The sequence below is a fragment of the Macrosteles quadrilineatus genome, unplaced genomic scaffold (assembly GCF_028750875.1).
Source record: "Macrosteles quadrilineatus isolate MER2022 unplaced genomic scaffold, UCM_ALF_1.0 Scaffold_4__1_contigs__length_99947679, whole genome shotgun sequence".
NCBI classification, from domain to species: Eukaryota; Metazoa; Arthropoda; class Insecta; order Hemiptera; family Cicadellidae; genus Macrosteles; species Macrosteles quadrilineatus.
This window is the reverse complement of record NW_026542597.1, coordinates 57,861,200-57,875,877: the sequence shown is the minus strand read 5'-3', so window position 1 is coordinate 57,875,877 and position 14,678 is coordinate 57,861,200. Positions and strand designations below refer to the sequence as shown.

At 35.6% G+C, this 14,678-nt stretch overlaps 1 protein-coding gene across 2 annotated transcripts in view; it reads left to right on the top strand.

Annotated features, from left to right (window-relative positions):
* Nucleotides 1–14,678, top strand: part of LOC128993454 (protein takeout-like) — a 52,325-nt gene that overhangs the window by 29,024 nt on the left and 8,623 nt on the right. Inside the window, exons 1-2 of one of the 2 annotated variants that reach the window (XM_054417358.1) lie at nt 628–704; nt 3,387–3,476. In XM_054417358.1, the coding sequence (XP_054273333.1) occupies nt 638–704; nt 3,387–3,476 (157 nt within the window). In that variant the 5' untranslated portion in view covers nt 628–637. Of the gene's footprint in view, nt 1–627; nt 705–3,386; nt 3,477–14,678 lie in introns of those variants that run through there. The other variant, XM_054417359.1, reaches the window with a different exon arrangement.

The following is a 14,678-nucleotide window of genomic DNA, read 5'->3' as shown; positions in this document are numbered from 1 at the left end:
CAATTTGGCATTCAAGATTATGAAAAAATTGGGTGTTGCAAAAGATTGAAAGCGGTGTTTTATGGCACTCAACTATGGTGACTTGGTTAAGCTAGTTTTGTTTATATTTTTATTCCATTGGGATTTTCCTACTGGCAATATTTTAAACATGGGAATGGAACATATGTATGAATGGTGTAACAGTATTAAGAGGAATTTACTGGCCTGATCCTGATCATACACCTGTAAGCCTATCTTTCATACAAAACTTTTATCACAAGGCCCTTATTCGCAATCAATGTAAAACAATTAAAATAATTATTCCCTGAAAGTTAAATTCTTTATTGATTTATCCGTCCTTCAAAACCTATATCAAAACACACATACTATCTTACATCACGTTCAAAACAATCATTAATTCATTCAGTAAACATTACATACTGATAATTCAAATCGTTTGCGTGCCAACTATCTACAGGACCATTCCTAGAGCCTGCTATTATCTATAGGTTGTAGATCATAGTTTCAAGGTGGTGTGGGGCTTATTTTGGCTGTGGAGCCCCATAGGTATATCTCGGGGCCTTGGCAGGGGGGCCGGGGGGCAGGTATATAGCAGGGGGGCCTCGCCTCGACGCAGTCTATGTTGGCCAGTGTAACAATGATGGTCCTAGGATTGAGCCTTGTGGTGTCCCTACTGGTGGCGGTGGCCTCACCTACCCATCTACGTGAGTTATATTGTTTTATTAAATCAATTAATTGAAATATTTTTAAGGCTTTTTGTTTTTTGTTTTTTTTTTAAATAATTCAAAAAATTAATTTTTATGTAAATAAGTTTTGTACAAGTTTAACGTATCTAATAATTAACTTGCATGTATTTTTTTTAAGCAGCGCGGATGGTAATTTTTTTAAAAGTTTTTTCTATGTATTTCCATGTAATTAGCGTTTTCTAATGTTATGCGTTAGCGTTTTATGTTGTTAGCGTTTTTTATTTTTTTGTTATTATCTGCACAATACTTTGTTAATGTTATTATCTGTTATTTTTGTCACGTTGTTGTCTTGTTATAATTTTTTGTTGCAATGCTTCTTTGTTTCATGGTCATTATGTAACTTATCTTGCTATTTTTTTTTGTTATCTTTTCATTCTGCTCATGTACTTAAAACACATATATTTTGTAAATGGTGTATCCGGTGATATGAATAAATAAATAAAATAAAATAAAATAATTAGAGTTTGGCCAAACTTCCATGCTGATACATGCTAAGTGATATGTTATAATCACATCAAATCTTTAGTATTAACGTTGAAACCAGCTAAATCTAACTGTTCGGTGTCCTAATCGTAGATAATTTTGATAATAAATAATTTATGACCAAGATATGTTACTAACACAAAAACATTTTTTTGCAAAATAAGATTAAAATAACTACTGTATTCAAATATTAACGCGTCTCAAATGTTAGAGAGTTTTTAAAACCAAGTCCGAGTGAAAGTTTTGGAGATGGTTAGGGTGTTATATCCTGTGTAGCTTCCTTGGTTATCTACATTAGAAAAATAATTTTAAGATTAAAGAATAACTAAACACTCTCATGTTAATAAGCTATTACAGTACTATTTTAATTGTGTTCAGTGGTTACCATGCTAGCTGGAATGGTATAAAATAAACGAGCCGCCTCAACAGTCTTCGAGCTGTTTTAAAATCTGGAAAGCCAACAGTTTATAATCTAACAAAATGGCCTTGTTTTTCTAAAATTAAAAATAGTTTAGATTTTTGTCCTTTTTCATTATGCTTTGTATATGTACCTAATAATTATAAGTACCGGTAGCCTAAACCTATAGAAATAAAATTAGAAGCTATTTAAAACCAGAATTTTGTTACAAAAACAAAATATAGCTCAAATTAGGGGAAACCAAAATAAGAAAATGTATTGTTGTTAACAATCTATCTATAGTATTATAAAATTGAGGTGGTGTTAGGACGGCTTTCACGACTAAAATACTAAAGCCAAAATTAACCACAAAAATTGTTTACATATCTAGGAATGTCTTACCTTCTTGGGTTCCTCTTGGGCTATGCCCCTTGGATATCCAAAGTTTTGAGGTGAAGTTTTCAATAGTATATTTTTCTAGTAATCGTGGTAAATATTATTGGTCTCTATGAAAAGATGAGAAAATTTACCATTGCGTTTCCAATGTAAACAATCAGAACTGCCAAGTGCTAATTTCACAATATCAGACAGCTGATACAGACCAATTAAATATAATATTTTACACAACCATGGTAGCTTTATTTATTCCAAAACTTTGGCATAGATTATTTATTCTAAAACCTTGTCATAGATTATTTATCCCAAAATTAAGTCGTTGATTATGTAAATAAAAAATATTCTATAACCGTTGCTGTACAACCCAGGGTCTGCTTTCTATTTAGTGTCTAGTTTATGGAAATAATGTTATCGATATATTTTCAAGTAAACATTAGAAAATTACACTGTATGTTATATTTTGTATAAATTTGGTAGCTTTTGTTTATAAATTCGAACTACTTTACAAGTGTTTGGATTAGGCCGTATAATACATCTTCCCGTTGCGAAGCACGGGTAAAACAGCTAGTTATATTAGTATATTGATCCAATGTAACTTTAACAGGCAAATGTTTATTTTACTACCACTTGAATCGTAACATCCTAACGTACTGAGGATGTTACCATAGACAAAACATACTCCCTTAGTAGATTTCTCATCCTAATGGATCAGCTGAAGACAATTTTATTGTTAGTTCTGTACAGTTTATGTAGAGGTCGTGTTTTGTTTACAATTTGTTTCCCGTTAATACAGTCATTTAAAACCTCGTTTAACCAAATAATACGATCTAATCATAAACAATAAATTGTCCCCTAGTTATTTAACCAAACAGTAAAGCACAAATCAAGAAATTAACCCTAAAAAAATAGAAACAAAATTTCGTCGACACTAGCGCCCAGTGTGGCGTACATGAACTAGACATGAAAAACGAGCTTCAAAATTTACAATGGGATGAGAAGTTTACTTGTGTTGGTTAGTCTATGATGTTACACAGCAACCAGTCACATTATTCATCTTCAAAACAAATTCAAACCCAAACGTGTTCTTATCAGTGACGCCTAGTAAGAAAGAATAATTGAGGTCATGACTCTTTATTGCTAAGCATTATCATTATATTATTTCTAATGTTAACACTTTTTATGTTCTTATTGCAAAAATGGTGTATACTGTATGACTAAAATAGATTATGAAATAAATACAACTATTTCAACCAACAGGTGCATCAGTGTAACATGTAGACTACTAAATTCAAAGACTTGTTGGCTTAGAATTATTTGTTCCAAATGCCACAGCTGATTGTTTCATAGATGATGTTTTGTTCCAGCTGACATTCCCAAATGCAAGATGTCAGACCCGATGTTGCCGATGTGCTTCATGTTGGCAACGGACATACTGAGGCCGTACCTAGCCAAGGGTAAGTGTATACCATACCATTGTTGTAACATGTAGCCTACTGTGCATCGAGCACATAATACTAGGTGGCGTTTGCAGAGGCATCCACAAAATTGAGCGGAGTCATTAGGGGTTCATACTATATTGTTTTTGTCATGCTGCAGTCAAAACAGTCGTTTTTAATGCATGCGTTGCGGGTCTAAAGTAGCATTTTTACTCTTTAGGGAGTAAAGATCGTTTTTTAGGTTAGTTGTAAATTTCTATTGTAAACGATTGCATGTATCGAAATATGTATCGATTTGTGCTTTGTAATAATTTTAACCTACAGTCTACAGTCTCTTCCCATAGCATTTTAGCATTGCAGATACATTAATCCATTCCCACACTCAACACTGCTCACCTTTACTACTTCCTTCATCACCCCCTACGTCGTGGACCTTTTTCCCTCTCTTCCCATAGCATTTTAGGATTGCAGATACATTTATGTAATTGCCAAAGGCAGTTCCCACACTCTGCACTGCAAGCCTTACTACTTCCTTCACCATTTCCTACGCCATAGACCTGTTTCGTTCCCTTCTCGTAGCATTTAAGTATTATAATTGACTATATATTGGTATATTGACTTTATAATGGTATTAGATACATTTATCTAACTGCCCAAACGGTTCCCCCACTCTCCACTGCCAGCCTTTAAAACTTCCTTCACCACTTCCTACGTCGTGGGGCCTGTTTCCTTCTCTTCTCTTAGCATTTTAGGATGGAAGATACATTAATCTAACTGCCACAGACGGTTCTCACATTATGCTCATACTTTACTACTTCCTAAGCTACTTCCTACATCGTGGACCTGTTTTCATCACTTTCCATAGCATTTTAGTATTTTAGATACGTTAATATAATTGCCACAAACATTGCCCACACTTCACACCGCTAGCCTTTACTACTTCTTTCACCATTTTCTATGTCGCGGGCATGCTTCCATCCCTTCTCATAGCATTTCAGCATTGCAGATACATTAATCTAACTGCTACAAAGGGTTCCCAGTTCCCACACTCCACACTGCTCACCTTACTACTTCCTTCACCTCTTCTTACGTCGCGGGCCTGTTTCTCTCTATTCCCATAGAATTTTAAGATTGTAGATACCTTAATCTAATCGTCAAAAACAGTTCCCACACTCCAAAAAGCTTGACTTGACTACTTCCTTCACCACTTCCTACGTCTCGGACCTGTTTCCCTCCCTACCCTTAGAATTATTGGATTGCAAATACCTTAATCTATTGGTTATAAACATATCCCACACTCTAAACAACATTTCCTTTATTACTTCCTTCGCAACTTCCTACGTCACCGACCTGATTCCCTCCCTTTCCATAACATTTTAGGATTGCATATACCTTAATCTAATCGTCATAAACAGTTCCCTCACTCCGGACAGCTCGCATTTGCTTCCTTCACCACCTCCTCCGTCACGGACCTGATTCCCTCCCTTTCCATAGCATTTTAGGATTGCAGATACCTTAATCTAATCGTCATAAACAGTTCCCAAACTCCGGACAACTCGCCTTGACTACTTCCGTCACCACTTCCTACGTCGCGGACCTGTTTCCCTCCCTTCCCATAGCATTTTAGGATTGTAATATTACATGTCATTCATTCATCATTAACATTAATTTCTCTATTATTTTGTATATTTTCTCTCATAATGTCTGTTAATGCCCCTGATAATGTATTATCAGTTATTTAATATGTTTCTCCTTGTTAATGTGTTATTTTATCAAATTTTGTTCAATGTTATATAATATCCCATCACCCCACAGAAACATCATCCTATTTCATGTTACAATAAAATATTTATGCAAATTCTCTCCATACCTATTAAGTACTCATCAAAAACCAACAATAATCATTTATTTAGAATAATATATAATTGTAAGAAAATTGCAATATAGTAATAACATCTTAAATATAGTATTATTTTTCAAAATTATCCAAAGAAAATCAAAATTACTGTGGCAAGTGTCATTCATGTAAATTTAACCAGCTGTGCATCATTGCAACAATGGACATGGACTTCCTGAGCTGCTACCATTGCCTCTCCCCAGATCCTGCCAACTCTTCACAGTGTGAACATCATTCTATTGGAAATTGTGTTTGATTTAAACTAAAATTTATAATCCCAAAGTAAAACCTATATTTTAAATTTCTCATCATCCAAAAGTATTGGACAAGTGCATTGAAGAGTACCAATTTGGGCTATAAGAAGACAGACACTCCAAATTTGGTAACCATCATCCATCTTATTTAACTAAGGACAAATTTAATCTTCATTGGACATTTAATCAGTACAGCCTACTAGGCCCAAAAACTCAACTCATCAAGATATACATATTTCAAATTGAACTTTTATTCAAAATTTAATCTTCAAATTCTATTTTATTTCATTAAATTCAGTGAAACCATTTGGAATCTTTCTTTGGACATTAACATTATTAGCCTATATTAATAGCATCATGAACCTAGCTTAACTTATTTCAGAACAATAACTAAATTAAATTATTTGCATTTTAAAGAAGCCTAATATATCATTCGAACCGGCACGACCACCCCTCCCTGGATTAAGAGCTCATATTCAAATAGTAATTAGTACTGTACTTTAGAAGAAACCAACCCAATAAGCCTAGAATAATATCATCCACTTTGGAAACCCCACCATTTTGAAAATTTACCATTGTTAACTTACCCTGTAGCTAATTCAACCAACAACTTATCTAATATTTGTATTTCATTAATAAATTTATATTGTAACTTATCAAATCTATTTATTCTTAAAATAATTCATAATTATAAGATTAAGACAAAGACTTACCTTATTAGACAGAAACAAAACACAAATTAGGAATTATCTTTATTAAGAAATAAAAATGACTTTCAGTTCAATGTGGGCTAACTTAGTAGCCAAAGGAATTTTGTAGGCCTAAGTTAATGAATAGCCTATAGAAAGCTTTATGGTGCGTAGCAAGCCCATACCCTTATCTAATCGTCATAAACAGTTCCCACACTCCGGACAGCTCGCCTTGACTACTTCCGTCACCACTTCCTACGTCACGGACCCGTTTCCCTCCCTTTCCATAACATTTTAGGATTACAGATACCTTAAACTAATCGTTATAAACAGTTGCCACACTCCGAAAAACTCGCCTTTACTACTTCCTTCGTCACTTCCTACGTCACGGAACCGTTTCCCTCCCTTTCCATAACATTTTAGGATTACAGATACCTTAAACTAATCGTTATAAACAGTTTCCACACTCCGAAAAACTCGCCTTTACTACTTCCTTCGTCACTTCCTACGTCACAGACCTGTTTACCTCCCTTCCCATAGCATTTTAGGTTTGTAGATACCTTAATCTAATTGTCATAAACTGTTTCCACACTCCGGACAGCTCGCCTTGACTACTTCCTTCGCCACTTCATACGTTGCGGACCTGTTTTCCTCCCTTCCCATAGCATTTTAGGATTGCATATACCTTAATCTAATCGTCATAAACAGTTCCCTCACTCCGGACAGCTCGCATTTGCTTCCTTCACCACCTCCTCTGTCACGGACCTGATTCCCTCCCTTTCCATAGCATTTTAGGATTGCAGATACCTTAATCTAATCGTCATAAACAGTTCCCAAACTCCGGACAACTCGCCTTGACTACTTCCGTCACCACTTCCTACGTCGCGGACCTGTTTCCCTCCCTTCCCATAGCATTTTAGGATAGCCCATACCCTTATCTAATCGTCATAAACAGTTCCCACACTCCGGACAGCTCGCCTTGACTACTTCCGTCACCACTTCCTACGTCACGGACCCGTTTCCCTCCCTTTCCATAACATTTTAGGATTACAGATACCTTAAACTAATCGTTATAAACAGTTGCTACACTCCGAAAAACTCGCCTTTACTACTTCCTTCGTCACTTCCTACGTCACGGAACCGTTTCCCTCCCTTTCCATAACATTTTAGGATTACAGATACCTTAAACTAATCGTTATAAACAGTTTCCACACTCTGAAAAACTCGCCTTTACTACTTCCTTCGTCACTTCCTACGTCACAGATCTATTTACCTCCCTTCCCATAGCATTTTAGGTTTGTAGATACCTTAATCGAATTGTCATAAACTGTTTCCACACTCCGGACAGCTCGCCTTGACTACTTCCTTCGCCACTTCATACGTCGCGGACCTGTTTTCCTCCCTTCCCATAGCATTTTAGGTTTTTAGATACCTTAATCTATTGGTCATAAACAGATCCATCACTCCGGACAACTCGCCTTTACTACTTCCTTCACCAATTCCTACGTCGCGGACCCCTTTTCCTCCATTCCCATAGAATGTTAGGAATGCCTTTAATATTACCTTTATCTAATCGTCATAAACAGTTTCCACACTCCGGACAGCTCGCCTTGACTACTTCCTTCACCACTTCATACGTCGCGGACCTGTTTTCCTCCCTTCCCATAGCATTTTAGGTTTGTAGATACCTTAATCTATTGGTCATAAACAGATCCAACACTCTAGACAACTTGCCTTTACTACTTCCTTTACCACTTCCTTCGTCACGGACCTGTTTTCCTCCCTTCCCATAGCATTTTAGGTTGATAGATACCTTAATCTAATCGTCATAAACAGTTTCCACACTCCGGACAGCTTGCCTTGACTACTTCCTTCACCACTTCCTACGTCGCGGACCCCTTTTCCTCCCTTCCCATAGCATTTTAGGATTGCAAATACCTTAATCTAAAGGTCATAAACAGATTCCATACCCCGAACAGCTCGCCTTTACTACTTCCTTCACCAATTCCTACGTCTCGGACCCCTTTTCCTCCATTTCCATAGAATTTTATGAATGCCTTTAATATTACCTTTATCTAATCGTCATAAACAGTTTTCACACTCCAGACAGCTCGCCTTGACTACTTCCTTCACCACTTCATACGTCGCGGACCTGTTTTCCTCCCTTCCCATAGCATTTTAGGTTTGTAGATACCTTAAGCTATTGGTCATAAACAGATCCAACACTCCAGACTACTCGCCTTTACTACTTCCTTCACCACTTCCTACGTCACGGACCTGTTTTCTCCCTTCTCATAGCATTTTAAGTTTGTAGATACCCTAATCTAATCGTCATAAACAGTTTCCACACTCCGGACAGCTCGCCTTGACTACTTCATTCATCACTTCCTACGTCGCGGACCTGTTTTCCACCCTTCCCATAGCATTTTAGGATTGCAAATACCTTAATCTAATCTTCATAAACAGTTATCACACTCCGGACAGCTCGCCTTGACTACTTCATTCATCACTTCCTACGTCGCGGACCTGATTCCACCCTTCCCATAGCATTTTAGGATTGCAGGTACCTTAATCTAATCGTCATAAACAGTTTTCACACTCCGGACAGCTCGCCTTGACTACTTCATTCATCACTTCCTACGTCGCGGACCTGTTTTCCACCCTTCCCATAACATTTTAGGATTGCAAATACCTTTATCTAAAGGTCATAAACAGATTCCATATCTCGAACGGCTCGCCTTTACTACTTCCTTCACCACTTCCTACGTCGCGGACCTGTTTCCTTCCCTTCCAATAGCATTTTATGATTGCAGATACCTTAATATAATCGTCATAAACAGTTCCACACTCCCTACAGCTCGCCATGACTATTTCCTTCACCAATTCCTACGTCGCGGACCCCTTTTCCTCCCTTCCCATAGAATTTTAGGAATGCCTTTAATATTACCTTTATCTAATCGTTATAAACAGTCCCCACACTCTGGACAGCTCGCCTTGACTACTTCCTTTACCACTTCCTACGTCGCGGACCAGTTTTCCTCCCTTCCTATAAAATTTTAGGAATGCAGATACCTAAATCTAATTGTCATAAACAGTTTCCACACTCCAGACTGCTCTCCTTTACTACTTCCTTCACCACTTCCTACGTCACGGACCTCAAGCTAGTGTCGTCATTTGATTATATTTATGATCTATACCGTTTCTGTTCTAATATCTGTGGATTAATGCTATCAGCTATTTCTTTATCTACTGCATTCAAAAGTCAACAGCTGATCATATGTTTTTGTTTATGTGTCAAATACTGCTTCCATAAGGATTACATTGAAACTTTGAGACCCAGTGGGGCGGATTCCTGAGAGACTTTTTTAACGCCATATAGATGTTGGCACTCACCGATATGGTCTCTATCACCATGCAAAATTTGAAAACGATTGATTCATCCGTCTAGGAGGAGTTTGCGTATTACGAAATGCATAAGAGTCGACGTATAAGAGCTTCGCTCGCTTCGCTCGCTCCGCTCAATAAATGTGAATATGAGTATTATGTGCTCGATGGAGGCCTCGACCACTATAGTAAAATATTTCTTTATTAGTGAGTAGAGTAGGGTTTCTGTGCTATGCAATGACGTTTGAGCCTACAATATTTTTAATAATTCCTATACAACTGCTACAAAATTTAGTATTGTTAACAATGATTTGAGAAACAAATTATAGTCAATTCAGCATTAGTTGTTGTAACAAACATTTTATATAGTTCACAATCTGTTCAATCTGAATTGTGTCAATCACGCAACAGTGTAAGGAAATAAAAATGTAAACACAGCTGAGAAATTTTATCTATCTATATATTAATTTGAAACTGTTTTTCTTTGTCATAGCTATTTTGAGAGAACGGCTGGGCGTAGAAACTCGGTAGAAGTGTCTAAAGAAAGGTATTGGTCTGTAGATGAGCCATCAAAAGAGAAACATGGTGAATTCCCTTGGGGCTCTGCCCCCGTGGCCTTTAAATTCCCATCCCATGTTATTCTTATGGAGGAAAACGGGGTTTTTGTCACAGCTAATTTGAGAGAACGGCTGGGCGTATAAACTTGGTTGGGGTCTCTAAAGAAAGGTCTTGGTCTGTAGATGAGCCATCAAAAGAGGAAAGAGGTAAATTCCCTTGGGGCTCTGCCCCAGAGGCCTTTAAAGTTCACTCTGCAATATTGTTTACATTTCGACCATATGGATAATTTTACACTACTTTTATGAACCAGCTGTTAATATTAAAATTGTATTCAAAGGTCTACTGAAACTGTCAAAATTAAATGTTTACATTATTATTTATGATTTTAAATGGATTCTCCACTGCATGGCAAGTTTTTTATAGTTTCAACAAAATGATGAATTTATGATACGTTTGAAATGTTTTGTTCAAACATCTATGCTTTATTGCTCTTAGAGAATTTTAAATTATGAAACAAGTGTGACTTGACAATTTCAAAGGAACATATAACTATTCCTTATCGGGTTAGCTTATACATATTGTAAGGTTGGCACTTGCCTTTTTTTCCTACTTTCAATCACCATTTATTTTTAAATTCAAGAAAGAACACCTGAGATTCATTTATTGGTATAACAGTTTTTGATAATCGGGTTGAAAATTGTGTCATAGATGAGTACGTTGAGGATGAGAGCTGTGTTCAAGTTTTGGAATAGACTAACTACGAAGTCTATGGTTTTGGTAAAGAAGGTGAATTAATGTCAATTCAGGTATTTAAAAAAAAATGTGTACACAGTTTTTACTTTGATGTACACATGTAGCTAGGTTGAACAACGCATCTAAACCTCACTACATACAAAACATTCGGAAACATAAAAGTGTCATCACATCTCATCGCATTTGCATAATTTGTTACCAATGCTGGACTAGGTTATGGATTTGGTTCCGAAAATGTTCAAGATTTGTGATGCGATTTCCTACAATTATGGTTCATTCCAATCCACGAAATACATGCACAGCTTTATGTGATCTATATGGCCAAGGCAAAACTACCCCATAAGTTAATGAATTATCAAGTAAGAACAGGATGATTAAATACATGGGTCGATGTGGCAAGAGAAGGATTTAAAATTGCTGAGATCAAAGTAAGAATGTTACTGCTTTCTGGAGCATCAGATATTTTTATAAAAAAAATGAAGATTTACTTATAAATCCGGATACAATCTGAATGATTTTCCTAAAGCAGATGGAATTAGTGGTTAGTAATAAATATTGACTCTTTCCATAACATGATAGACTAATTATATGAACTCATTCTCCCATATAGTGAAAGTGGCTTTGGTTTGAAACAAACTCATGAACAAACAATTATGAGACTCCAAAAAAACCTTTTGGGCAACCTAAAGCCGATAAAAAGAAAGGTAGGAAATATTGTGTTAAACGAATTCATCAATCACGTTTTTTAGGGAACACAATCGTCATACTTATTATTGCTTATCCTCCCTTCATATATCTAAGATTTTAATGACTTCACTCTATCCTACACAGTAATGCTGAATTTACATAAAACCTCAAGATTAACCGTCGATTTCGACGGGGTTCCACTAGTCTATCTATATATTAATAGGCAAGCATGTTTCTTTAAAACCTTTTTTCTCAGCTCGTGTGAATCGTAGGGAAAATCTACGCATACCGTTGGAAAGCTATTTTCCTGTAGGTGTGCAGAATCCCTTTATAAATTTAAATAGGCTCAAAGATAAGCACAAAAAATGAGTTTAAAAATTTGAAAAAATTAACATGGATCTTATGCGTTGCTATGCTGGTTACGAAATAACAACGAAATATAAACAGAAAATCAAAACAAATGGAGGAAACTCCAATCACATGTTTTATTTACAGTGTGGGGTGAAAATAGATAAGTGAGTACATTACATATTTTTGGTCGAGTTTCGACCACTGGACGACCTCTCGTACTGTTAAATCTGTGGTTCAACACAACAACCTTTACCCGGAATAGGGGGAAGTCTTTAGATCCTATTATAACATCGGGAATAAGACAAATTTATAGTCATCCATTAACAATTATTCCTAAACGTCAAGTTTAACAGAGATTGAATATCATGTAGTTTTATAAAGAGTGCATGCAAGTCGTGAAGAATTTTAACATGGATGTAAAAATAGTGTTTAGAACGTGAAATGCATACGAACTTTTTCGTAGCCTATAATTAATTAATGGGGATGAGACTTTTGGCTTTTAGATATTTTGTAAAAATGTAAATGTTTAAAAATATAATAAAAGAATCATAATCGTCCCTTTATAGCGCCACGTGGTCATTAGAGCTATTCTACCGAGAAAAAACTCGAATAACCTAATTTTAGATAGGCCAATGTTATTAGATTGAACTAATTTTATGCCATATAATATCACACACAGCTGGGTGTAGTTGACCCTAGGTTTAAATAAAGGGCAAATGAAGAATGGATTAAGTTGCCTGCTGTAATTTTATTATTGACTAGGGTAAACTGTTTCTCTAGCCATAATGAATTTAAATTCCATTGGTGAAGGACATAGTTGGGTCCAGTTTTGATACATACTACCGGCTTATTTCCGGGTCAAACCGGTGACCATCTAATTACCAGCTAGCTCTAAAACAGAAAATAAATTTGTCAAGGTTTTAAAGAAGAAACAGATTCCATTATTCTAATACACTCAAAACTCACTTTGATGGTCAATAATTACTAGTTTAGTGAAGGTATTAAGCTACTTAGTACAGCTAATTATGTGGAACTGGCATATCCAAATTAATGTACCATGATCTAGTATATCCATAGGCCTACAGAAGAAAATCCATGCAATCTTATAATTCATAAATGACGAGGATGACCTTGACCTAAAATTAATTATTAAGTCATCACGTAAACTTCAAATATACAGAGATAAACCATGAATGAAATTTTTTGCCATTAAAAAATGAAACTTACTGCGGGTTGTCGAGAGAGCTCTGCTTTTAAGTACAATTTAGTTCTTACACATAACATTTTTAACCATACCAAAATGGAAGGACAATTTTAAGTCAACTGAAACACGCTTATTCAAGTATAATTAAATGAAAACACTTAGTATAAAACTATAATAGGGACGTTCTATCATATATTCAAGTAAAATACTTTCTATGTTTAGTCGATAATTCAGTATTATACTTCAGTATTCAGAATTAATACTAATTATTTTAATTCTTATTAAAATTTATTATATTTTGACACAGTATTATATTTTGTTAATCCTAATTAACCAGTAATTAAAACGGATCACAGACTTTCAACTAACTTGTGTATATAAACCACATTTTAATTCCGATGTGTCCATTTTATGGATTATCTATCTATACTATTATAATTTTATAATAGTTAATTATAAAATTAACTATTATAGATTTTAAGATGGTGACTGTCTGTCTGTCTGTATGGCTACCACGACTAAAATACTAAGCCAATACAGCCAAATTTAAGCACAAAGATGGTCCACATATCTAGGAATGTCGTAGGCCTTTTCACTTCCCTGAGTTCCTCTCGGGCTACGCCCCTTGGATGTCCGTCCAATTGTTTGAGGTGAGGGTTTCAAAAGTAAATATTAATTGGTCTCCATGAAAGCATGAGAAAATTCACAATCTTCGTTTGCCTTTGCGTTGAAATTTTAATGTAAACCATTAGAACTGCTAAATGCTTATTTCACAATTTCAGACAGCTAATCCAAACAAATTAAATACAATATTTGACACAACTATGGGGTAGGTTTATTTACTCTTAAACTTTGTCATAGATTATGGAAATGAAGAAATATTCTATAACCCTCAGTTATGGAAATTATGTTATTGTATTATTATATAAAATTTGGTGGCTTTTTAATAAATTCGAACTACTTATAACAAGTGTTTGGAGTAGGTGGTATGGTACATCTTGCCGTTGCGAAGAACGGCTACAGCAGCTAGTTAGTACAGTATTATTAAATGGATCCTTGTAGAATGGCAAAAGACTTGGGTTTTCCAGGAAAAGTAGATTTCCTTCACTTATCACGATGTAGTCACAATGGTCATCTCTAGTCACGTGCTTTGCCGTTCTGAGGTCACGGACTCATCCTGACATTAACAGTCAAGTAGAAGGAAATGTTAATAGTTAATGAGGGTGAACAGGTTAGCCAGCGGTTGACTCGTTACATTTTGTTTTCACAATTTGTACGCATTCTTATAGCTTTGGGTTGGGGTTTTCGCCCTCTGATTTCGTGCAGCGGACGAAAATAAATATGGCTTTTCTAATACAATTTTCTATCCAATTCATTATTTAAGGTTAAAGAAAAAGGCAAAGGTAATTATTATTTAAAAATATATTGTTTGAGACCACAAAG